Here is a 25,618-nt window from a genome sequence, read left to right on the forward strand (position 1 = left end):
CTTCAGACTTGTGAGAATGCACAAGAATTATTATTGAAGAGTTGAACGTCGAGTGAGACTGAAGAGCATGTCTGGTATGCGGTTGCCGTTGGAAAGGCTCCAACAGTTTTTAGCAATTGTGGATTCAAAGCCTGCTATGTCCGTAGTATTTTTAGCTTTCAATGGGTGGATACTTTTGTTTTTTGTTTGTTTTGGCCTTTCCTGGGTGGTCTTTGCTCCCTTCAGAAGATTGGACCTTATTCACCGTTCGGATTGGGCCTCTAGGTAATATTTTGAACAGCTATTCTTCGAAAGCTGACGCAGCATTAGAGTTGTTTCTTCCATCAACGCTACAGTGGGTTGTTTGTTGTTTGCAAAATTGGTTTTTGGAGAAGAGCAGCTTTATCGTACTGGAGTCTTTTCGAACAGTGCAGCCTCGTGAGTATCCTCATTGCCAGTAAAAGTTGCTTGGTTTTTGACAATTTTGTATAGTTGTGGACTTTGGAAATTGATACTTGGATACTTTTTTTACGACAGTTTGTTGATTGTTTTGGTGTTCGAGGTTCATGAAGCGATAAATATTCAGACCATCATTCATCATATCGTGGTAACCAGTGCAGTAATTTATTGTTTGGTAGGTTGAGCAACTGTTTTTATTTTCACACTACAGTTATTTTACTTTGATTTTAGAGTTCAAGAGATCCCTTAGCTATGCTTTGGGCGTCTGCCTTGTTCCTTACAGAGGCATCCACACCTTTCGTAAACTTGCGTTGGTTTCTTTCGGAATCGGTAGGCATAGCTTTATTGTTATTTTGCATACAGGGAAGCTGAAATGGGAAAAGAACTTGAAGCATACACGAATATATGTTGTTGCTGGTTTGTTGATGACTCTGGCTTTTTTCGTCGCCAGAATTCTTTTCATGCCCTATACGTTGGTAGGTTATCCATTCTTTGAGCTGTGGTCGTGTTCAGCTGAAACTGCACAAGTATTTGTTACTTTCCAATCCGAATATTTTGAACTATTTATCGACATATCGTGCTTTTTGCGATGGCATTGTGGGTGGTTCGGTGTTTGTGTCTATCTATGTTTTGAATATTTACTGGTTTTATTTAATGATGAGAGGACTTTATCATATTGGTCGTCAGTGGCTACTCAAACGAAGCAAAGAAGAGTTGATAGCGGAGAAGAATAACCACTCAGTCACAAACTAGGATCGGATACCAAAGAATACCGAAAATATTTTTTCGTTGTTGAGCTTCTGATGAAGAATTTTTTCAAGCATACGTGGAACAATGACTATTCAGTTTTCTGATAAGTTTCACAGGAAATATTATCGAATACTTTCTAGACTTGCTCCAAACACACACACACACACACACACACACACACACATATATATATATATATATAGAGAGAGAGAGAGAGAGAGAGAGACTTTGCTCTCATTGTGAAAAATATCCCCTTCGCAGATCTATCTGTTCATGACAGTTTTATCAGTTGCTCGATAGTTATACAAGCACCACACCCCTATACAGTATTTGCAGCGCATGATTAACAAATCTCGTGACATATTCAGGACTGCCTTCAAAATGTTGAGTTTACTACCGGGAATTTCCGACCATTTCACAGGAACTTCGTAAATAGGAATGGAATATTGCTGCGCAACATATAAAAGTTCCACATCAAAGGCCCAGCGAAAAAGATGTTGATTGGGAAAAACTAGTCGAGCTGCTTCTCTTGTAAACAGTTTAAAGCCACATTGAGTATCGCGAATATGCGTCACGCCACCAATAAGGTTCACATACCAATGGAAGCCCCACATGAAGAGTTTTCTTACAAAAGAACGTTCAGCTTGTTCCAACTGAGCACGTGAACCAATGATTATCAGCGGTTTCTCCTTATACGCTGAGCCTACCTTTCCTTCTAACTTCAAGTAATCCTCAAAGTACGTGGCTCCGTCTGCATCAGCCATCAACAAAAGTTCGCCACGACTGCTTAACATACCATTTTTCACTGCGGCACCTTTGCCACTGTTTTGAGGTAGTCTCAATACTCTAAATCTGTCCGTCCCGAGAGGCCCCCCAATCTTGTAAGCTACTTCGACTGTATCATCTCGGCTACCGTCATCTACAACGATAATTTCCCAAGAAAAACTGGCAACTCTTCTTGTTCGAGCTTCTAGAGACTTTATGGTTTCTTCGAGCATTTTGGGGAGTCTTTTCTCTTCATTATATGCAGGAACAATAACTGAGAGTGACTTTTCTGCGGGTGAAAATAAAGAAGGGAAAGGATAAGTTTTACTCGGGTCTGCTGGATCAATAAAAGTATAAGCGTGAGCTGCCGAAGCAACAAAAGATGGCCTACGAGAGTCCTTCAAGTATAAATAGACTATTATTAGGAAACTAAAAACTGCTAGAGCAAACCACCACAACATGTACAACAAATATGAATTGGCCCCCAAACTCATTCCATCGGCATTTTTCTTTTCAAAAATTCTCAGGGAAATACCAATCATCTCCAATCTGATAGAACGAATCCACATAAAAGCCACGGACTCGGAACAAGTCACTAAAAGCAGTTAAACTCCAACAAAACAATCCATTCAAAAACTACTTACAACAACAATTCATGAAGAGCCTTTGCAGGTTTCGGTCTCAATAGTTCACCTAACAATTCCAATCTACGCTATGTCAACCTCAAATAAAGGGGAATGCATTCTTGTCTTACCTATCTTCATTTTCCCGAATATATTGCTGGGCAAGCTCTGTCATCTTTGCAAGTTTACCAGGCCTTACTTCATCAATATCTATGGAGTCCGTCACAGGGTTCAACCGAAAATATCTATCTGATGGAAGTAAATCTTCTAAACTCTCATGAATCTATATAAAAGAGACTCTGTACAGCCAAAAAGATAAATAACTCACAACTTACACTTTCTGTAGAGGTCGCTGAGTTGATTAAATAAGTAATGATATCATTCCAGCCAAGACTCGACTCCTTTCTACGTGTTGCTTCGGGTAACTCTGATCCAGTCAATCTTCCAGTTCCAATGGATACCTAACAACGACAGGTTAAAACAAGGAAAATAAAAATTGAATGCACGTTCATCATACGACAAGTTCAAGTGGAACATTTGGAAACAGCTTCTTAGTTTCGTGGATTGCTACTCCTGTAGGATTATTGGCGACCAAAGCACCATCAGCATACAGTTCCCCATTGATTCTCATCTATAAATAGTCATAAATAAGTATTTGCAAAACTAAAATTCATAATCCTACTTCACTAAAATAAGTTGGTGCTGCACTCGAAGCCCGCAAACCTTCCCACAGTTGAGCCTCTACAGAACCTTCGTATCTACTCTCCTTTCCTTCCATAAAAGTGTAGTTACGAAATAAATGTATTACATGAGGCTTTCGAGAAACTATGGAGCTGACAACAAAAACCTTTAACAGAATTAACTAGTTCATACTTTCTGACTTAAGGATGCTTCAAAACTCACCTTATTGGCATTATCTTCCGTCACACTATCAATGAACAATGACTTTCCTGCTTCTCGCTTCAAAATGCTCTCTAAGATGGATGCATCATAGTAAGACCTAGTTATGAGAAGTTTCGGAGTGTTGACCTAACAAACAACAAAATGAAACCTCCCCCTAACATTTAGACAAAAACTTACAGGTGTCTTGGTAAAAATTTTTCCAATCAACTCTCTGTATAAAGCTTCTACTTCCTCAATTGGTCGCTTTCTTAGGCCCAAGGTCACTGCAATAATACCACCGGTACTCGTGCCACCAATCACATCGAAACTAAAAATTTCAAAATTCAAGAACCATTTCAATGAATGAACACTCACAGTTCGTGAATTTCACATCCAGTAATGCGTTTCAGGTATTTTAAAATCTCAAAAGTCATAATAGCTCGAGTTCCACCTCCATCAAAGGATAAGACTCTAATACCACGCTGTCCAGGAACTCGTGGACTCCAAATATTGATGCCTTTGAAATTTTCAAAAAATTTCCATTTTCTGAAAAAATTTTTACAAACCTAAACAAGCTAAAGCTCTTCTGGCACATCTTGCAACTCCTTCTGAATATCCTCCACTAGCACCTCGACTGAATCGTTTCAAAGCAGCAACAAATTCTTTATCCTCACAGGCCTTACAATATATTCAACAAACCTTCCTTTGCAACGAAAAACTCCTACCTGTTTCCTCCATTTTCTACCTTCTGGTTCGAAGCAAAGAGCTAAAGAGCCAATTAAATGAAGAATCGACATTTTCACTTCGATCTGTCGCCCAGTTTGATGCAAAGACGATCGATAAGGTCTCTTCCATCTGAAACGTAGGGCACTTCGTGTCGCACCTTCACAGATTATACTTTTCGAGAACTGACAAATTTGATTATCATTAAACTCCAACATAAGGCTTCTGGTGGCAGGAAGAATCGCCGCTAAATTTGCCAAAGCAGTAGCAGCATCTGCTTGTATTTCTTCCGAATCTTCAGTTAAGGCACGAACAAGCTGATTAATTTTATCCTTGTCCAAAAATTTTGCTGCATCTTCTTTCCAACGCAGATCATTTGCGGCTCTTATAAGATCATAAGTCGACTCGCCTACACGAACAAATCCATTAAGTGAAGCTATCTCTCATTTAAATATATATACACCCACCTTTGTTTTTGAGATCATTCTTTGGAACATTTTCAATCAAGCGTTTCGTTTCCGCTGATTCTGTCCTGTTTTCGTTGGCTATGGATTGGCTATCCACACTATCAAGCTGCTCTATTTCACTGGAATTCATTGAATTTCGAGCATTCTCTCCTTTCAAAAATGGATTCCATAAATTAGCTAAATTTGAAAAGAAACGCAACGAAGAGTCGAAAAGACTTTCTGGATAGCGACTTTTGACGTTTTCCTTCAATTTTGATTCCGGTTGATCACTTTTCAACGACACAGTATATTCTGCATTCGTCATATTACTAGCTAGAGTTTCAGCATTCGTGTAGTCCTTCGCAATGTGTAGTTTCTCTTTGGGAGCATTATCTGACTTGCGATGAACATCAATGTTCATATTTTCCGTATCGGTCAACTTCGCTGAGTTTTCTGTTTCTAACTTACTTCCACTGCTACTGCTATCTTCGATAATATTTGAACCAGTAAAGTAATTCAGCGTACTGTTTGCAATTCTGTTATCGAAATTACCACTGGAACGTGTTGCTTTACCGACTTTTTCCAGATGTGAAGTTTTCGATGGTACTGAAGAGCCTTTGCAAAAAGCGTCGAACAGAACACGTTGTATTTCATACGGCAAAACGCTATCGATACCTTTTCTGGAGATGGTCCTTTGATAGAGCATTCACAAACCTCACAAGGTAAAGAACTCATACTTACTTTGAATTGTTCAGAGCCAGCGACACTATCTCCAGAGTTTGCATATCAAACACGGTTGTTGTTGGGGTCGAGGTCAGTTGCAAAAATGGTTGGCTTTCTAACTCTTCCAAGGTTTTCTTTTGAGCCGACTGAATGGTGTCTTTTTCTTGCTTTCCACCTCTTGGTATCCTATCAAGCTCTGTTCCAACTGAATCTTGCACAAATTTACTTGAGCTGTTGACGTTGATAAAAAACTTCCCGAGCGACCAGCCTAGTTTCCATAACTCATTAAGAATTTGTTTTTGTTTCTCTTTCTTTTCTGGAACTTGACAACGCAAAAGACAACGTCTGCTTTTCACTCTCTTTGAAACCCGCCCAACAACTGTGGTGTTGTAGAACGAAGGAAAAAGACTAGTATTCGACAACTTATTTGAGCACTGCGGTTGGCTAATAAAAGCTATAAAGGATTCAGCTGAGTGAAATGTACTATATTTACAAGTTAGGCAAAGAGAAGAGTCGGTTCTCATGTTTCCATAGCTGCCTCGATGAAACCATTCCCAACCTTAACAAAACGACAAATTTTATCAAGTGCAAATGAATATCGCCTAAAAATGTTTTGACTTTATTTACGGTTGCTGAAGATTTGGTTCCACCTTTTTTTTTCTTTTTGCGAAATAGGCACTAACGAGACCGCTAAATACTCCAGCAACAAAAGGAATAGCAATAACTTCTCGAAAACGGTCCAGATAAAAATTCGAGTCACTTACAGGTATTTCCTTCACCATTCAACACTTATTTTCCTAGTTGCGTTTGATTGAGCAGTAGAAGGAGGAGAAATATTTGTATTCTCACGAGTTGGTATCAATAAGGTTTGGCTCCAACGATGGAAGGTAGAGTGGCTTAGCCAATCTTTCGAGTAAAAGATGAAATCTTTCCAATTTGATAAATACCGATAAATAAAAATGCCTTACATCAACCTGATTCATTTGAGTATTATTTGGATAATGAAAGAAGTGATTGCTTGTTTCTTTCTTAAACTGTGCAAGATCTTCCAAGAGTAAGCTAGCAGTGTTTTACGTATTTAATCAGAAACACTTCCCAGTTTAGACGTCTTACTAACAAGGCGTCTTATCGTTCAAAAAATAGCTGCTCATCAGAAACTTAACTTGTCTCTACATAACTTTTCAAGATAGATATTTATTTTCTGAAATGTGCTAAGGGTGTCGTGCTATTCCAGACTTCGAGATAGTTATAGCTGAGAAAAATTTCAACAGAAGAGTTATTAGATTGAACCTAAGAACAAAATACTGTTCCAAATAAAAGTATGTTCTGCGCTTACAAAGTATTTATCCAGATAGGAAACAATATCTAAAACTCAAAGTTGCCAAACTAGAAGAGTGTTGTATCCAACGCGCTAGGATGACTATTAACTTTGTTCGTCCGACTATTCCCGAAATCACATGGTTCAAGAAACAAACTACTTGAACAGTGAAACTGGGACTCAACCTTGACGATAGTTTTATTTATGGCGTCTGGGAACGGTCAACGACAACTTGTAGAGCCGACGACGTGAAGAGATCGCCAATGCTATTTGGGCTATGGATTCTCAACTATCCAAGCCACGGCCTACTAAGCTTCACATAAGGAAGTTATTCACCCGACGCGATGCGTTGCAACCTACTTATATAAGTAGAGGAATTTCTGTTTCTTCTGTATACACATTTGAAGAAGATAGTCGTGAAGTTCTTTATCCGACTTTGGTGACTACTGTAACAACTCAAGCTTTTCTAGTTCGCTGGAATGGCAATCAAGTCCTTGTTCCCGTTGCTTGTTTTGCTGAACAAAATGATGTAATTTCTTCTGTTTGTGTATCTCACTCAGGTTCAAAGGTTGCTGTTGCATACAGAAGCAGTCTTGTTGCCTTATATTCTGTCCCAAATGAATTCCGCAGGTCTAGTTTGGAGTCGAGAACTTCCTTGTTGGACCAACTGCCTGTTATTCGACAAGAACGTTCTTGGAAACCTATAGCTGGAAACATCATTGTACAGCTCGCCTTTGATTTCAGTGACACTTTCCTCGTCACGGCAACCACTGATGGAAAAGTTAAGATATGGGATGTTGAAGAAGGGCATATCACTCACAGTTTGAAAACAGGAGCAGCAATCACGAAGACAGCTTTTCATCCTAGAGTTGGCCAATTAGAGCTCTTTTTATCTTTAGATGATGGTCGCTTATTGGTTTATGATTTGCCCACTCGAAACTTTTCGAAAACCTTTCAGTGCAATCAGGGTGCTATTGTTTCTTTTGATTTTCTTTCCAATGGGAACTTTGTCGTATTTAGTGTTTATGACAATACGCTTCATTTGTTTCGGACCACTGATATGACAGCTATGAAACATATTTCTGTCGATAATAGCATCACCACAATAACTGCACTACCTATCATGAATGAGCAAACGGATTTCCAGATATTTACAACGAGTAGCATATCAGGACGTTTGACCTTTTGGAGGTTTTCTATGCAAGAGCAACCTAAAATTTACAAGTCAAAGGAGCTACTGTTGAGTGAGTTGTATGGCGCAGTAGAATCCATTTATGTTTCGCTATCATCTCAAGTTTATCTTTTTGTGGGAATGGAAAATGATATGCTACATGTTGTGGATACCACAAAAATGGAAATTACAACATCTGTCGTTGGAAATTTGGATGAAGTTTATGATATCTGCTTCTTATCAGAAAGCAAACGAATTGCTGTAGCTAGCAATAGTGAAGATGTTTATATATTTGATGGCAATCTAGACTATAAGTCAATTGTTCTCACAGGGCATACAGAGAGTGTTCTTTCTCTGGACTATGATCCTTTAACCCAAGTACTTGTTACTGCTTCTAGAGATAAAACTTGTAGATTATACAAGTTGAACGACTTGGATGCTCTTTTTGAGTCGGACAAATTAGAAACATTGGGATGTTTTGCCATCGCTTTAGGCCATGACGGACCGATTGGGGCCGTAAGTATAGCTCGTACGAATCACACAGATAGTTTCATTGTTAGTGGTGCAGCTGATCATACCTTAAAATTGTGGAAATTCAATACCAATTGGAATGGCGAGATAAGACAACTTAGTGCTAGTTGGACTGTTTCAGCGCATCAAAAGGATATCAATTGTGTGGCCATATCTCCAGATTTTGATATAATTGTGTCAACTTCTCAAGATAAAACAGCGAGAATGTGGTCTAGTAGAGACGGTAAACCAATAGCCACTTGTATAGGACACAAACGAGGAGTTTGGCATGTTAGTTTTTCTCCTGTGGATCGTATTTTCGCCACGAGTTCTGGAGACTGTACAATTCGCATATGGAGTGCTAGAGATGGTGCATGTCTACAACTTTTGGAAGGTTCTTCAAGTTCTTTATTACGAGTCTTGTTTCTTCAAGCAGGGTCAGAGTTGGCTTCTGGGGGTTCTGATGGCTTACTGAAGGTAGGAAGTTATGAATAGAAACATTTTGTCTTTTGATAATTTGTTTAGATTTGGAATGTAAAAAGTGGTGAATGCATAAGTACTATGGAGGCTCATGATGATAGATTATGGTGTTTGACCTGCATCTTGGATGGTGAACTCATTGCCAGTGGAGGTGCAGATGGTAGAATACTATTTTGGAAGGATATTACGCTGGAAAAGGAAATGGAAGAAATGGAATCCAAAAAGGATTGGATTTTGAAACAACAAGACTTAGAAAACGCCATGAAAAGAAAGGAATGGCAGACGGTGTTTTCAATGTCCTTTAGAGTTAGATCAGCCATCTAAGCTGATGGAGGTATTTATTGTTTCTCGATTGTCATTCAGTTTTACTCATATCACAGATGATTTGGAGTATTTCTACGGAAACAGATCATCTGGATGATATGTTAACTCCATTTTTAAAATCTTTGAATCCTTCGCAGATATATCGTTTACTTTGTTATTGTCGAGATTGGAATACCAACGTAAATCAATTTTTGCTCGCTCAACATGTTTTGAATTGTTTATTGACCAGCCATTCGTTTCATAATATATCATCCATTCCCGGTACAAAAGAAGTGCTACAAGCTATTTTAGCATATTCAGAAAGACATTATCAGAGATTGTCTAAATGGTCTTCTAGGTCCTTTATGCTGGACTGTATTTTAGAATCCATGGGTGGTGTTTCAAGAGTAGATTGACAAGTTTCAAACTTTGGTTTATCTAATGGCATATTCTGAGAATTTTACAGTTTGCCATTGCATCGCATAAGCCAGATAATGGAAGTTTTCATCTTAGCAGTTATTATTTCCAATTGAATTTTCTGATTCGGTTGAGCGGGCTTTTCAGGATGAACTCTTCCCAGCCTTGTTCTTCTCATCAAGTAGGACTGTTCAACTAATGTAATACATAGTGTAGACTCACTATTGAGATAGGTTTTATTAGAGCGCATTCTAGTTATCAATCAGAAGATAAATCAAGTCCTTGTTCAAGTAGATAAAGACCTGGAAGTAAGAATATCTTGAATATATGTTGGTTTTCGATAAGTATTCTTCTAGACTTGGAACGAGTATGGAAGCGATATTGTACAAGTAAACCAAGTGCTTCGAAGATATATGCGCAAGTTGAATATCGCTCAGTCCTAATTGGTTGGTTGTTCTGGATAAAGGAAGAAAAAGAGGTTGAGTTTATTCTATGACAAGATATCAATCACAATTTCTTGCTCTTGTGGACGATGAAATATTTGGAGGAAATACCAAACAAGAGAGATTAGCTTCGTCCGTAGCGATAACTCCTCTAAACCACATTCAATCATCACTCACTGCATTCAAGAAAAAAAAAGGTTGCTTACCCAAAGCTTTCGAAAATACGAAAATGACAGATACCTTCAAGAAACCCTTTTGCAAATGAACTTTTAGCAAAGTATAATTGAGGAGGAGGACTTGACTCTAAATATTGTTGTACACAGTTATCGTGATTGGCTGGAGCCACCAACCGAATATTGCCTCGTATAAGATCTATATCAGCACCAACTGAAATACTTGCTAATACATTTTCCAAAAGTACTCCTCGTAAAAGTGCAGCACGTCTTATAGCGACGCCCTTGCTAATTCCCGCAGGCACAATGTCAATATGTCTCTCTAATGATATCCATATCGAAGAACAGAGCTCGCTTCGTCTCAGACGCTGTTGCAGAACACTACAAAGATTACGTTCATACTGCACATTAGATATCAAATCATAGGATATTTTAAATTCACGTTGATTGTCAGAGCTTTGAAGTCTCATAGAGGTATTCCACTCGTTGTTGATAACGCTAAGAATTTTTTGCCTGTCCCAGTCTTTACGGCAGCTTAGAAACTGAAAGTATTCTACATCCTTTTCATATGTTAAATAGAAACAAGAAGAATATAGTTCCTCTGAGGTTATTGAAGATGCAGAATTTTGCAAGATGCTTCCATCCGGTTTCAAAGTCTCACTTACAACATCTCCTTGCCATTCAACTCGAAGTTTAGAAGCATTCCATTTAAGTGATATATTAAATACTCTTGATTGTTTCACACAAGGTATCTGACATTCATCCATCTTCAAAAAGTAAATTTCGGTACCAACCGAAGAAATGATAACCTAAATGATTGAGACCAAAGACTTTTTATATGACAATGGAATACACAAACCTTTGGAAGAATATAAACACCCCAAAGCAACAATACCTGAACAGAAGATTCTATACTACGACCTGTACAAATCCATAGCTCTATCTTATCAACAAAGTTACTTGGAATAGCATCCAAAATAGAGAGCAATTTGGACATGGAAGCATAATCACCCAACAAGACATTGTCCAAGTCACAAATCAAAACCTTTTTGTCTATTTATCGGTTGAGAAGAAATGTCAACTCACATTCTTATTATCAACATACCCGAACAAGTCTTTGCACAAATCAGTGGCTGTACAATCCTTTGATTCAATAAAGAGAGCAAACACTGAGAAAAATGATTGGCATGACAGTCCCACGAAAATCGATACAAATTCTTCAAACCATTATGCATAAAGTTTTCCCAAGAACTCGGTTCATCTAATATGGACAGAATAGCTCTTTCAATTTCTGAAGAATTGTTTGGATCTACAGTTATTCCATGACCCAAAATTTGAATAATTTCAGCAGCACCTCCTCGACAAGTGGCAATAACAGGAAGCCCTGACGCAGCAGATTCTAAAAGGGTCAAGCCGAAAGGTTCAAACCATGAAATATTTACAAAAACTCCTTTTCTTTTTTCCAAACCTTGAAAACGACGATATGGATCAACTTTGTTGTACTTGCCTGGATGCTGCATAACGATAAATTTCAGGTATGTCATGTTGCTCATGTTGTTTCGGATACATAACATTTCCATAAAGGTCATACAAGTCGATTAGTTTCTGAGGAATTAAGTACTATAAACGATACATTTCTTGTTCACTTCGACTTACAAACACATTCAAAAGAATCTCCTGCGAATGAATATCCATTGTGTCGACATCTGATCGATTCCCTTAGATCATAACTTAGTCTTCTATTATATATAACCAAGAAAGACAAACCTAGTATTAGAACAAGGTTTGCTTTGGTTCTTAAGTATTCACTGCGGCCATATATTCGAATCAAATTTTCCTAATGCAGAATCAAAAACCAAATGAACAGACGCGATAATTGACTCGTTACAATGTTCTTCTTCTTGTCAGGGCGACATATCATCAGTATAACCTTCTTATCCGTATTAGTAAGAAAACGGGAAGTATGACGACTGATAAAGGGCGAATCATGATCTGGACGAAAGTTGAATGGAATAATCAAAGACATAGGTTGCTCACCAGCAGACAATTCTTCTCCAATGGGCGGATGAAATCTTGTCAAATCAATTCCCGGAGGAATAACAACGTATACACTTCTTCTCCTTTGATCGTACAAACCCCACTGTGATTCAATTTCATCTGCAGTAGATGTGACAATGAGTGATGCATAATCGAGACAACATTCTTCGGATTCTATTCTTCTTGTCATTTGATATTGACTTTCTATTTCTTCCATTTTCATTCCTGAAGCTTTAAAAGAAAGTCAGTTTAGTTATTATCAAATATTGAACGATCCTACTCTGTAATACGGACAATTTTGTCCTTCCCAATGAGTGACCTACGTGAGTATGAATACACTGCAGAACACTGCATACTTTTATGGCAACATAACCAGCATCCGCATAGTGAGAATGAACTACGTCTGGAACTTTATTTTCTTGCATTGCATATCGTATAATGGCATCCACCATAAGGTCCAACTGATCCCACATAAGCTCTTTGGGAATATAATCCTCGGAACCCATACAAGGAATTCTCACAATACAAGCCCTTTCAAGTGGGATGTTTTTCAACAGTGGTTCTACTTTTTGACAATATTCCGGAGAAATTCTGTCATCCTTTATCGATTTTGTCCAAACTTGAACCCACTCAACAATTGGAAGCTGAGCCAACGCCTTTGCCAGTTCCAACACATATACTATTTGACCACCTATAAAACCATATTACTTTAGTATCTATCCCAGAAATAAATACTCTCCTTACCTGTGTCTGGGTCTCTTCCAAGCTCTACGTTTTCTGCTCTTACTAAACCATGGATAGTTAACAGTGCAATTTTCATATCAACGCATCCTTCGATAATGGAAGACTATGTGAGATTTCTGTTAACAAAATATCGCTGGTGGTTTTCATACGCTTCCAGAAAAGACAAAAGTTACCTGTTATTATATGTGGTCATTCGAAGAAATAAAATAAACCATCCAAAATACAATGAACAAGTGCTGTTTTATTATATACGGTTGATAACTGTCTTTTTCAAGATATATATAATTATATATGTGTTTATATATATATATATATATATGAGTGTGTGTGTCTATTTGCGTATCTGTAGAGAAGATCGAATCCCCATATCTTTCAAACTCGAGACATCAACTATTCCCACTATCCGAGAGGGGAAGCACTTTTCAAGATTAGGACACAATCTTCAAAGTTTCCTCTTTTAGCATCATCTAGTGGAGTAGAACCCCACCGATCTACTTTGTTTGTATTGGCTCCGTACTTGAGCAAAAGACGAACAACTTCAACATGTCCTTCTGAAGCTGCAACGTGGAGGGGAGTACGTCGATCATAATCAGAATAATTGACTGGAGCACCAGCTTCCAATAACAATGCAACTCTTTCCACATCTCCTCCAAATACAGCATCCATCAACTCCAAACAAATGACGGAAGTTGCAACAGTCTGTTGCTTGGCCCAAATCTCTTTCTTCAGATTGAAGACATTGTTAAATAACTCCACAACCTTATCGTGCTTATTAGAAACCGCATCATCTAAAGGACTCCGTTGCCAACGATCTGAAACAAATGCATTGGCACCATTTTTCAATAACAATCGAACCATATCAATATGACCCTCTGAAGCTGCAATGTGCAGTGGAGTACGTTGGTCATAATCAGCAAAACTGATATCTTGCGGATACATTGCTAAATGTTGTTCCACTGTCGAAGTATCGTTTTTGGCTACTGCATTCATTAGAGTCATACATCGCTGCAACTGAAGAACTTCTTCGCTTCGATTATGGAAACCAAATTGACTTGCATCTTTCTGATTGATAATAGAAAAATTGCTTTCATCTTGAGAAGAGATTTCTGCTTGAAATTGTTCCAACTCCAATAAAATGTCCTCAAATGCTGGTCGCTTTTCAGGTTCCGTATTCCAACCTCTCTGAATCAACTTGGCAATACTTCGGGGAACAAGCAATTGCGCATCAGGAATAGAGTCTAGATTCTCTGGAGACTCACAAAACTCTTCTCCTTGAACAACAAGTGGAGGCCGCTTTCCTTCTGATACCTGAAACATCATCTGAATGGGCTTCAGACCACTGAATGGCTGGCGACCAGTGAATATTTCCCACAGTAAAATACTGAAAGAATAAACATCTGAATAGGAACGATAAGTTTCACCGAACATAACTTCAGGAGCCATAGTATATGGAGTTCCAATAGAATTCTAAAAGAGTTAAGCATCTTTATGAATAGCTTGAAACAAAAATACCTTGCTTGATTTCTTCCTTGTGGATTGGGAACGATTATCTGCCAAAATACTAAGACCAAAGTCACAAATGACGACATGATTGACGTGTTTATCGATAAGAACATTGCTGGATTTCAGGTCACGATGAAGTACAATAGGAATAGAAGAATGTAAATAATGCATACCACGAGCAACACCTAATGCAACATGAGTAGCCTATTTGAAATCAATAAAAGTGAGAAAATATTCTAAAACAACCCACTTGGGCCAACGAAAAAGGTTTTGCATATAATCCATGTAAGTAGTCATATACGCTTCCACCATTAAAAAGTTCAGAAACTATACAAAGTGGTTTCTCGGGATCTACACAAGCCCCCATATATAACAACACATTTGGGTGGCGCAGTTGGCTCAAAGTTTCTACCTCAGTAAGAAAATTCTTCATTCTCAATTCATTTGCATTCGTATCCGCTTCATCATATTCAACAGAGCGGAAAACTTTTATAGCAACGGGCATATGCAACCATTGACCTGCCCAAACTTCTGCAAAGCTCCCATTGCCGATTTTGCAGACAAAGGTTAGACTCTCATAATCTATGGCAAAAGGAGACGAGAAATTATCTCTCTTCGTTCTTCTGATAGAAGGTTTTGTTCCTCTGCTCTTATCTTGGGAAGATAATTCCCTATTTGTCCAGTTAGTAGAAGCACTTGTTGACATTCTCTCTAATTCCACTGCCAGTAAATCTCCTTCTTTTGTCTCTCTTAAAGTTCCGTTGATAGGACCGACCATTTCTTCCAAGTACTTCAGAAATGAAATGAGAAAAGCCGAGCTTTCCGATAGTTCCTGGAAGTTTTCAAAAGAAACTCCTTGTTCCTTCGAGTTGTCTGAATCGGGTTTCTGTGGAAGACTTGCATGCAATATGTCCGATACTAAATCTGCTTTGTTATTTATGGAGTATCCTCGGGCCATAATATACTTGTGAATAAATTGTTCAAGTTCTTCCAAGTCAGAGAGCTTGAGCACACCATCAACATCTTCGTCAAACATGTAAAACAGATAACGAACTCTTTCACTTGTACTAACATGACAAAAAAGAGAATAGCCTGATATAAACCTTTGCAAGGAAATGCTTCCAACGTTACTCACATCCAACTAAACCAATTAAGACAACTGCAAAAAACTTCTGAATGCTGCTTACCAATTCAAAAAAACTCTCGGCATCCTTTTTATCGTGTTCAGTAGCGTCTAAAACTACTTGGAGAAAGGTTTCCTTTGAAATTCTATCGTTCTCAACTTGCAACAACTCAAGTTTATCGCGAATGTTTCGTAGTTCTAAGAGGTCAACTTCAACAGGTTCCTTAACTGCACCAGAGTAGTTATTTTCTAAACTTCCCGCCAGTTCATCTTTGCCCTCAGTTGCGTCTACCACTTCTTCTTTTTGGTTGCTAAAGATTCCAAAACTAAGAACCGATCTTGCTCGATTCATATCTGACACCATTTCTTCGTTAACATCAAAGAAATTCTCCAATTCGAGACCGCTGTTCTCCTTTTTGAGTTGCTTTCATTGTCTATTTTATAGATATTCAATACTATTCTTGAGTATCACCACCTTTGCTATTCTTGGAATTTACATATGTTGATATACCAAGTTAACACCTCATGGACTTTACAACAAAGTTATTCAACAGGAGATTCAATATCTTCTCGTTATGATTGGATCCTGCAAAGCCTTCTCAAGATTTGTAAGGCACTTTCCAAGATCATTGTACTAAGAATATAGAGTTGTAACGGCAGAGAGTCGAAGCAGGATTTAGTTTATTCAGCACTCACTTTCTACAATCAAACCCAACTAGTTCTCCACTATAAACAACAGTCCTTGACACGCATTCTCCGGTATGTCGTTGCAGCAAATTCCTATCTTTCCAAAGCAAATTTATCCCATCAAAACTTTGTTCGAAAGAAAGCACAGGTACCAATAGTCCACAGTATTGACTTTCTGCCAAATAGGGATGTCCTGGTTGGCCTTGACCAGTTGCGTTTTGTCTTGCTATCGACAATAGTCACGCCTTAATGCTCCAATCAAGAGTAGCTAACAGTTTACAAAACTTTTGTGGTTCAGAACCGTCTAATGCAGAGTAGAGAAAATAGTCTTGGACATTGCTCGATAACCAGAAAAGAGTAAATACCTTGGCCTTTTAAGATACTGCTTGAATGATATAGTTTTTCAAGGATAAAAGGCTCATGATATACTATTGTCTCCATATGGATGTTATACAAGACTCGAGTGCAAAGTAGGATCCTTCAATATATCTACTAAGAAAGTATTTGGCTCTTCTAGAATATTATATTATTGCTATTATTACCGACTAGAAACGCTTTTTATATATGTTACGGATCTTGCATATTTATGAAATAAATAAAAGGAAATGTTTTTGAAAAGTATCTAGTCATTCCATACTAGCCGATACTTCATGATTCGCCAAGTTTCAAGACAGTACTTGACATTATTCTTCTTTTGAGAATTCTTGTTCTATTTTTTTCTTTCGATAAGATGGCGTACGTTGCTCATAAAGTCCAAATATTACATTTGTTGGGAGTTCCAAAGTCACTTTGCCATCAGGTTATAGCCATACACAGACATATCTAACTAAGGAGTTGAGCACATAGTAGACTCTCTCAATAAGTACCTATAGCTCAACAGAGATGTGATACTTTGTTACTCAAGTGCCTCTTTGTTTAAGAAATCAGTTGATCTCGAAAGACTTGCTCTTTTAAGAATAATATCACAACATTTTAATATTGTTAAAATTTGTTCATCGACTATAACTTGTGATCCCAACCTAACAACACCCCTTGGCACAGGGTTTGCCCTAATACAACACGATATATGTTTCTGCACTTCTACAACCACGAAGAGTAGTTTCAACACAAATTACGGTATAATATTTTTACATAATCTCTACTTGACTGTTTTTGCTCAACTTGTAAGCAATCATAGTGCTTTCTGCTTGAACGTTCCTTGTTGTCCTTGTATAGTTGTCTCTGAGATGTCCCAGTCCAATTTTCTACAGAAACAATTGGTCTTGTGGACAGTCTCTATGGCAAGACTTCTTCGACGGTCTTCTGTGGGGTCTTCTTGTTGCATATTCTTCGAATATTCTTTTGATTCCAGTTTTCTTGGTCCATCTTTGTAGCTATCATAGTAACTACTATGGGTTTTTTTGAAGACTCATACGTTCCGTCAGAAAGTCGAGAACAAGACGGCTTCTCTTGTTTCCAAGAGAGACGAGGGGAAAGTGTTTTATTGGAACAACAACCATCTCACTTTTACTATTCACCACCTGCCGATAACAACACGTCTCAGTCTTTTTTGGATGTGAAAAACGGTGACAATAAGGTAAACTCAGGTGCAGTACTTGATAAACCAACGGCCTTAAGGGTAGAAAACTTATTGACTGGTGCAAGTTCATCAGTTTCCAAAGCCGAAGCTAAGCGGCACGTCGAAGGACAAAGTGAGTCAACCAAGATAGAAGATACGAGTGAAACTGGGAGTACACATTCCAGAAAGTGTCGTAGGTGCTCTTCGCACGACAACCTAGCTATCCTATGTGAAAGGAGTTCAAATGAAGGAAAAAGAATCTCTAGAGTACCATCCGCTGAAGTCCTTACTGATCGAGGAATTTTTCTGTATCCGTCTCGTGACTATGCTTCAAAGACTCGTGACTATCACCTTTGCAAATCTACTCACAAAGGCAAAGTTTCCGATCACTCAGCTTGGGAAACGTCAAGTTATAAGCATCATAGTAGTAATGGATTGCCTCCTCTTTCTAGTCATCACGTAAAGAATGAAGAGCACTTGGTAGACTCAGCTTGTAAGTATTCTAGCTCTCTTGGGAATCGTATCGTTCGTAAAAATGAAGATATTACAAAGAGTGGTGAAAAGAAAACGGAAGCTTTGGAAGATGAAAGAAAAAGTGATACGAACTCTCGAGGAGGAGGCATTGCGGAAGAATCTTTCCCAACTCTTAATCCTTATTATTCAACAGTAGCCTTTCAAACTGCTACTATAGCAGCCAATGAATTGCAATCAGAACTTAAGGCCACAGAAGAACTTTTAAATAGTGCGGCAAGGAGAAGGCGTTATCAGGATGCTTGGTATTCTTCAACTTTTTCTGCAAATGGCTCTCTTTTGAATGATGCTGCAAGCAAGTGGACTCTTCAGGAGCAGCAGTCCTCCCAATTACATAGTTACTCTAGTTATTTTCCTCAACCAATGGCGCAGATGGTTTCATTACCAGTTTATGTCAACCATCCCATACCCAATGCTCCCCAAGTTGCTACTTCTTTGCCTGGAAACTTCACTAGTCATTCATCAGAATCGCAGCAGCCTTCCTATTTTCAAGATGGAAACAGTATCCAAGATGCAGCCACTTTGACCAATCGAAACGTGCAATTGGAGCGACAAATGATGGATTTGCAATTGCAGTTGAACGAACTTCGAAACGAAAATGCAAAACTCAAGATGGAGAATCAACAGCTCAAACAACAAGTCTTCTCAAAAGTAACCTAGTTTGAATCTATTTACTAGTTGAAAAATTGCTCAAACAAATGTTATTATTTAGTAGCATGTTTTAGAATTTTTTGTAAAGCTAATCGGTCCTCTTGTTGTAATGACTGTATTATTCGACGAAACACTGTTTCATTCTTCTTTGCTAGCTTCAACAAGTCACTTTGCAAAGCGAGCATTTTTTCATCATTTTCTTCATAGGCAGAAGTTAATATCATATCGATGGCAATTTGTATAATCAACGACTCGAAATAACCTTTCTGGTTACTTGTACCAACTTGCTGAGAATCTATGTTTGATGAAGCCATCAGATGTATGTAAATACGCATCCATGCAATTTTCGTTTCTTTGTCATCCTCAACACCAACAGAATACGAAACGCTATTCCAATATGTCCATCCAACTCTCCACAAGAAAGCCAACAATTCGGGACAATGGTTTGAAAACACTTCTATACCAGGCAAAATTACCAAAGTCAACCAGTTGTAACTTACCACATTCAAGTCGTCCAAACCGATGCAAATCTGCGATAACGCTGATTTCACGAGGCTAGTTTCTAAGGGAAGGTATTCAATCATACAATATAATAAAACAACTAATTTCTCCACTAGCTGTGCCTTCAAACGAGATGATATGAGTCTCAAACTTAGCAGTTTTTCTACACAATACTGAAATGAATGATTGGCAACAACAGGAACGACATATTTGGAGACTAGTTGAAAGCTCTGCTTCCAGAACTTGGCTAACTGTTCCTTATCCACTTCAGCAAGCCAAACATCCTCATCAATATCATTATCCAACGCCATGTTGTGAGTATGAAGATAGTATGAAAGACAATGAAAATAACCACAAGTCCCCATTAAGAACATTTGCAGAATACAGTCTCGTAAATGATAGAATTCAGAAAATTTCCTATCATCTGCAATTTGAATAGGCAACATAAGAATCTTATATCTCAAGAAGCTCTGTGATCCCAATACACATTCACTGTCATCAAATAAAATTGTATAGCATGAGGTAGATAACCAACAAAATGAGTTCACGATTCGCCTTTCTATCTAAATAAAGGTAATGTATCAAAACCTTACCAAACGTTTTCATCTTACCTGAACCAGAATATTCTCATCACATACAGAACGTATCACAGAATGAAACACATGCAACGCAATACGGGGTGCCCTATCAACCAAGTAATGCCAAACAATATCCAAAAAAGAATGTTCTCCTTCGTTGTAAAGAAAGCCTAGCATCAAATTACTCTCAAAGCAGTTGATAAACTGTTGGGTTTCTTGAGATGCAGGACACTCATTTGTAAGGTGTCTTAGCCATGCCAAATGAATAGAAACAACCAAATCTTTCTTTTCCTCCAAATCTTGAATCTTTTCTGCTATTTGGACTCCAGGAGAATTTCTTTGTCTCCAGGAAACTCGGAACTCATCGTTGCCCTCTAACAAACTAAGCTTTAGGACCATAATCATATTACGAATAAAACTTGTTCCATGTTTCCAAAATACTTCGGATAACTTATCTCGATAGACTCCATCACTACCTATAGAACAACCCCATTTCTCAAGCATCCACGAATGTCCATTAAGAACAAATGAAAAGTCTCCGATTACAGCCAATACATATGGACGTAGGACGATACAAGAATGAAAAGGAAAATTTGACAAATTGGATAAGCTCCGATTGTAATACCATTCACTTGCAAAATGAAGCATCGCAAACATTGTTACTACTCCCACTGGTTCCGACCAACGTTCATATTGCCAATAATTGGGCAACTGATTCCTTCTTTCTTGAGGAACCATGATTTCTATCAATTCACTACAAGGCCATCAACAGATCAAAATATGGTTTTACAAATACTGTAACTTACTCGTTGACAGATGGATTCCATAAACTTATTTCCACGGCAGCTTGCGCTGCTGCCACAACAATCATTGGGTGATGCTGAGGATTCAGAATGGAACGAATACTGGAGAAGAGCTGCAACAACGCACCTTGAGAGGGATTCTCGCTCCCGGTGGTTAATTTCTCTCTCATAACTCGAACTAACTGAAACGCTTCAATAATAGAGGCCATCCTTAAACTTTGGCAAGAAGCCAAAATAAGTTGAATTGAATTGGAAAGAAGGAAATTTAAGGGAGCATTGCCTTCCTTTAATATATAACAAGCCGAGTCCATCAGCAAATCTCTTGTTCGTCCTTTCAACTGCCAAAACTTCATTTCATCAATGTCACTAAACAAACCACTTTCCAAAGCATTTTCAAGGCGAGTATCATTTTCATTTCTTTTCTCAGCACCTTTTTGTTCCAAAGAAATCAATTGTTTCGAACCACCTCGAAATGATGTGAAGAATATAGTAAACCAGAAGTCACCGAGGCCTCCTAAAGCCAATTTCTTTAGGAGGGAATTGGTCTCTAATGCATAGTCATCGTAGAGGTCCATTATCTCAATTAATAAGTGTGGAAGTGAAGGAAAAATTCGCAAAAGATGCTCGGAATCCATCCTCTCACACATCAAGGAAAGTGTCCGAATGGCATGCTTCAAAATAAAACCATGGCCTGTCTGTGTTCCTCGACATAAAGACTCCAATAGTGTTAGAATATTGGCGACAATTGATATTTCATTATTCAGAGGAATGACGCTACGAACTAAATTCTTTTGATTCGTATCATGCGAGGCATCCTAAAAGAAAATGAATCAGAACGGAGTTGAAGATAATTTGAAAACAATTGTACCGTTTCCATCCAATTCCATATCCAAGAACAAATATCCAATATGAGAGAGTTCAAAATGGTGCAGTTCCAATTTGCACAATTCCAAAGGATAATTTCGCAGATTGTCAACATCTCGTTGTCATTGTCGTTAAGCCATGTTGGAAACCATTTTTTCACGCACTCATTCAATATTTTCAAAGTACATATGGAAAGTAGACAATCCCCTTCCATAAAGTGATAAGCATGCCAGAAGCTGGCAGAAAACAAATCCATCCATCGATAAACTAGAAATATTCAGTACTATGGATAGAAATGAAAGACTGCAATCAAACCTGCAACTCGGATATGTGAAAATGAAAAACCTTCCATTCCACATTTCCATATATTAAAAATTTTGCTTAAAAATTTGTTTGGTTCATTTGCAAAAAGTGACGCGGCCTCCATCGCGGCGAAGACACCTGCAAACGAAGAATTCACGTCAGGAGAATCTAAAACATTATAGATGGCATCTTTAACAAGTATTCTATCAGCTTCATCAACAGGAACATTTTCATCCGAACAAAGCAGAGATAAAGACATCACGCATATACACTGACGCCAAATTGCATATAAGCAAGGAGCAGAGCTGGATTCATTGGCCTACATTCATTACACTTCTAAAATAGTTCATTTGGAAAAAAATGGATGACATACTTTTTCTTCAGATAACCGACATAGGTTCATTATCAAGTCATGTCTTAATTGAGTGTCACCCTTCTTCCCCAACTCCACAAATGCATTAGAAATATAAAATAGAGTCGCCGATATTTCCTGCTGTTCCAAGCAAACATGCCATGGACTGATCTGTAGTTCTTCAAGTCTCTGGTAGAGAGAAACATCTAATGCCACCCAAAGTGATGCCTAACAATTTCTTGAAAATATTGATACTTCTTTAGAGTTTATTCTCACCTGAAGACGAGACAAACACCAGCCATCTAATGCCTGCTTTTGATTACGAAATTCTGAAGCATATTTATATCCAAATTTCGATCCAATCAAGGGAGAAAGAATATAATCTTTTGTGGATATTGGGAAGCTTAATTCGATCCAAACTGGATGTTTCCCTTCTTCAGCTGTTAGAAGCGTGGCTGAACAATCTATTGCAGTTTCAAGTTGAGCGAACTGACTTGGTAACTCAGCACCAAGTGATCCGAAAAAGGAGATCAATTGAAAGTAGTCATTGCATTCTTCCGAAACTTGGACAATTTCAGGAGTCACTTTCCTTCCATGAGAATGCACAATAGCTAGACAGACACGAAGGCATGTATCTACAGACAATTTGTTGTGATGAAGGTACAAACCACATCTTTTTGTTCCATTTCAGTCTTTTATCAAAAATACCAATTCAAGAGAATAAGAGAACATACCTCGACAACCAAAACACTTCACAAAGAGAAAACAGTCGACGCATATTACTCCCGGTACTCCTAGAGGAATTTTCATCTCTTTGCAGGGCTTGCCAAACTTCTGCCACACGAACAGCACATGCACTTATTAGTACTGAAATGATACTATCAAAATTTGCAGGACGTTCTCTGGGTTCAATGGCTCCCAAGAGGTAATACAGAGCTCCCAATGATGCTAACCTTGCAGCAGCTAATGAAGCTTCTTGTGCAGAAAACTCGACTTGTGGATTAATTTGTGAACTGATAGCTAACTGACGAGTTTTGTTCACTTCAACGACGTTTCTCAAAAACGATAATTCAGTCTGCCAAAAATACAATAATCTAGTGAGGTGGGATGACTCCAGAAATCGCGCAACTCTGGTTTTCATTAAAGATGCAATGAGTATCCAACCAGCGCGACGTCGAATAGATTCTGCCGTTTGAGGTAGAGAAACTTTCGAAAGAATGTGGGGCCTGTTTGAAAGATAAAGTCAACAGTCATTCAAAACAAACATTTAAGCCAAAGACAAACCTTAAGAGACCGACGGCATCGGAAAAGATTTGACCTAAAAGTCCACCTGGGAGACCGAGTTGTTCATCTTTCTCTTGCAGTAATAGACAGGAAATTCCTGCTGAATAACCTAATATACGAGATAGTAATGAACCGTATAATTGTCGAAATTCCAGTGAAGAAAGTTTCTTTGTAAATTTTAAGTATCTTCAAATACAAAAAATAATAGAGACAAACCTTGTGACTAGGCGAATATAACTCCAAGTCAGAAATCTTCAAAAGTTGCAATAACTCAGTTATCAGTGACTCTCTCAAACCAGAATCTAAAGCTCCACAAGAAGCTAAATAGTTACAAGAAGAGTAGCGTAGATTGGCAGATCTAAAAACCAAACATTTTTGAGTGATTTGAGTTCGCAGTTCTGACAAGGCTTTGTTATTTGAGTCTATCTCAAGCAACCTAACAATTGACGCACAGCTTCCAAGTAAAAGAGCCAGACGTTCTATAACTAATGAAGAGTGACCTTCCACATCGAAGATCTTACTGTCCAAACGTGCGATATCATGAAATATTGTTAAGCAGGATTGTTGTGGAAGACTATGAAGAAAACCCAATTGCCATGTCTTTAGAAATTGTTCAAAACAATAAAGCTGAGAATGCAACTGATCACGAAAATTCTTCTTAAATGTTGTCCGCCTTTGGGTTTCGGCATCCTTTACAAAGCCCAGAAGCAATAAGTGATGCAAGACTGTCAGATCTATTTTGTTCGATGATAAATAATTACACATCAGATGACAAAAATGTTCAATATAAATATTCAGATTGTCAACATCTTCCAACATTTCTATTTCGCAAACGATTGAAGGTAACTGAATGCTACATTTTCCATAAATCAGTTGACTTAAGATCTCTCCAGAACTCAGTTCATTCCCTTTTATAACATTCATAAAAGAGTCCTTATTCCTTTCAAAAATGCAGTTGGCATATAAACGCAGCCACTTTTGATGATATTCTTTGCAAGAAACTCGAGACTTTTTCATAGCTCGCAATATAAGTCGACTCAGACATTCCACAACTGTTGCTGTATTGTTGCTGTAAGAAATTATATGTGTTGGAAGTGACACTTCAAGTTTCAACACATCTGTATTGCTTACGAGACACTCATATATATTAAAAAGAACTGGTTGATCACAAAAATCAGACGCTGACAAGTTAAGAAACGAAAAGATGTTTTCAATTGTAAATTTCTCATAAGACTTAAGTTCCGAAAATATCCGATATATACTCCTGGCAGTCTGAGTAACTGCCAGGCGCTGAAACTCGAAAACTTGAAACTCTTTTGTGGAGCCTTTACTCTCTTTCAAGAGTCTATTGTCACTTTTCGACGAATACTTTACTTGCAGTTGTGGAAGAAAGGGCTTTCTGAGGGGCTTATTAATACGATGAATAGCTTTTCCACTGGTCAGCTCCTTTAACAATTGTTGTTGTTGCTCCCTTGAGCCTTTCAAAGCAACCAAGCAATATGAGGATACTTTGGAACAATACGATAAAATCTTTCTTCTTAAAAGCTCCAAATCTTCGTCGGTTTCAATCAAGAATATTTTCCAAGTAGAAATGGCACCCTTCAAGGAGTCACTCACATCCATAAGAAGCTCATCAACCAGTGAGACTCCACAAAAGTCAAGCAAGTCCGATAAGGTTCGAAACAGCGCTTTATGGACTGTACGCAATTCGCTTTCTAAACCGGACAAAAAAGCAAACAATTCCTTGGCAAGCTTTCTACAAATTTCGGACTCCGATATGCCTCCTTCCGGTTTAAGTTTACATAGAAACTCTTGTAGGCTCTTCGAAGTTTGGAAAAGCTTAGCTTCATTGTTAGAGTCCTTCAATGCTTCCTCAAAAGTTCTTAAGGTTTCCACAAATTCTTGTGTCATTGAACAACACCCAAAACGGATGG

The 25,618-nt window shown here is 38.1% G+C and overlaps 9 protein-coding genes across 9 annotated transcripts; 4 read left to right on the top strand and 5 right to left on the bottom strand.

Moving 5' to 3' along the window:
- The first annotated feature begins 7 nt into the window (after positions 1-7).
- On the top strand, positions 8-1,348 carry Gasu_03760 (uncharacterized protein). The gene is made up of 6 exons (XM_005709071.1): positions 8-264; positions 310-417; positions 472-613; positions 670-768; positions 822-914; positions 967-1,348. The coding sequence occupies exons 1-6, from the start codon at positions 68-70 to the stop codon at positions 1,189-1,191; spliced, it is 864 nt and encodes a 287-aa protein (XP_005709128.1). The 5' UTR covers positions 8-67; the 3' UTR covers positions 1,192-1,348.
- Positions 1,349-1,352: 4 nt separating this feature from the next.
- Positions 1,353-2,437, bottom strand: Gasu_03770 (dolichyl-phosphate beta-glucosyltransferase). Its single transcript, XM_005709072.1, has one exon. It carries the CDS (start codon positions 2,412-2,414, stop codon positions 1,452-1,454), a length of 963 nt encoding a protein of 320 aa, XP_005709129.1. The 5' UTR covers positions 2,415-2,437; the 3' UTR covers positions 1,353-1,451.
- A 7-nt stretch (positions 2,438-2,444) lies between these two features.
- On the bottom strand, positions 2,445-5,877 carry Gasu_03780 (uncharacterized protein). Its single transcript, XM_005709073.1, has 13 exons — positions 5,369-5,877; positions 4,649-5,307; positions 4,184-4,590; positions 4,025-4,136; positions 3,834-3,975; positions 3,657-3,786; positions 3,480-3,605; positions 3,259-3,423; positions 3,094-3,207; positions 2,912-3,037; positions 2,708-2,859; positions 2,598-2,660; positions 2,445-2,548 (listed from the first exon to the last, which is right to left on the bottom strand). The coding sequence occupies exons 1-13, from the start codon at positions 5,872-5,874 to the stop codon at positions 2,467-2,469; spliced, it is 2,784 nt and encodes a 927-aa protein (XP_005709130.1). The 5' UTR covers positions 5,875-5,877; the 3' UTR covers positions 2,445-2,466.
- A 520-nt stretch (positions 5,878-6,397) lies between these two features.
- Gasu_03790 (U3 snoRNP component Utp13p-like protein) lies at positions 6,398-9,178 on the top strand. Its single transcript, XM_005709074.1, has 2 exons — positions 6,398-8,826; positions 8,875-9,178. Exons 1-2 carry the CDS (start codon positions 6,946-6,948, stop codon positions 9,151-9,153), a joined length of 2,160 nt encoding a protein of 719 aa, XP_005709131.1. The 5' UTR covers positions 6,398-6,945; the 3' UTR covers positions 9,154-9,178.
- Positions 9,179-9,187: 9 nt separating this feature from the next.
- On the top strand, positions 9,188-10,018 carry Gasu_03800 (uncharacterized protein). Its single transcript, XM_005709075.1, has 4 exons — positions 9,188-9,539; positions 9,599-9,730; positions 9,783-9,857; positions 9,906-10,018. The coding sequence occupies exons 1-4, from the start codon at positions 9,210-9,212 to the stop codon at positions 9,990-9,992; spliced, it is 624 nt and encodes a 207-aa protein (XP_005709132.1). The 5' UTR covers positions 9,188-9,209; the 3' UTR covers positions 9,993-10,018.
- Positions 10,019-10,022: 4 nt separating this feature from the next.
- Positions 10,023-13,137, bottom strand: Gasu_03810 (sucrose-phosphate synthase). The gene is made up of 10 exons (XM_005709076.1): positions 12,947-13,137; positions 12,483-12,893; positions 12,054-12,433; positions 11,933-12,002; positions 11,822-11,883; positions 11,689-11,770; positions 11,271-11,633; positions 11,025-11,218; positions 10,199-10,974; positions 10,023-10,143 (listed from the first exon to the last, which is right to left on the bottom strand). The coding sequence occupies exons 1-10, from the start codon at positions 13,020-13,022 to the stop codon at positions 10,053-10,055; spliced, it is 2,505 nt and encodes an 834-aa protein (XP_005709133.1). The 5' UTR covers positions 13,023-13,137; the 3' UTR covers positions 10,023-10,052.
- A 34-nt stretch (positions 13,138-13,171) lies between these two features.
- On the bottom strand, positions 13,172-15,937 carry Gasu_03820 (serine/threonine protein kinase). Its single transcript, XM_005709077.1, has 4 exons — positions 15,637-15,937; positions 14,700-15,590; positions 14,459-14,653; positions 13,172-14,413 (listed from the first exon to the last, which is right to left on the bottom strand). The coding sequence occupies exons 1-4, from the start codon at positions 15,922-15,924 to the stop codon at positions 13,346-13,348; spliced, it is 2,442 nt and encodes an 813-aa protein (XP_005709134.1). The 5' UTR covers positions 15,925-15,937; the 3' UTR covers positions 13,172-13,345.
- A 1,570-nt stretch (positions 15,938-17,507) lies between these two features.
- On the top strand, positions 17,508-19,038 carry Gasu_03830 (uncharacterized protein). The gene has a single exon (XM_005709078.1). The coding sequence runs from the start codon at positions 17,650-17,652 to the stop codon at positions 19,006-19,008; it is 1,359 nt and encodes a 452-aa protein (XP_005709135.1). The 5' UTR covers positions 17,508-17,649; the 3' UTR covers positions 19,009-19,038.
- A 4-nt stretch (positions 19,039-19,042) lies between these two features.
- On the bottom strand, positions 19,043-25,617 carry Gasu_03840 (uncharacterized protein). Its single transcript, XM_005709079.1, has 11 exons — positions 23,901-25,617; positions 23,685-23,851; positions 23,135-23,626; positions 22,677-23,073; positions 22,422-22,628; positions 22,061-22,367; positions 21,750-22,012; positions 20,885-21,696; positions 20,112-20,832; positions 19,134-20,063; positions 19,043-19,087 (listed from the first exon to the last, which is right to left on the bottom strand). The coding sequence occupies exons 1-11, from the start codon at positions 25,593-25,595 to the stop codon at positions 19,070-19,072; spliced, it is 6,009 nt and encodes a 2,002-aa protein (XP_005709136.1). The 5' UTR covers positions 25,596-25,617; the 3' UTR covers positions 19,043-19,069.
- Position 25,618: the final 1 nt, after the last annotated feature.

This window comes from Galdieria sulphuraria (genome assembly GCF_000341285.1).
Source record: "Galdieria sulphuraria unplaced genomic scaffold scaf_1, whole genome shotgun sequence".
NCBI lineage: Eukaryota > Rhodophyta > Bangiophyceae > Galdieriales > Galdieriaceae > Galdieria > Galdieria sulphuraria.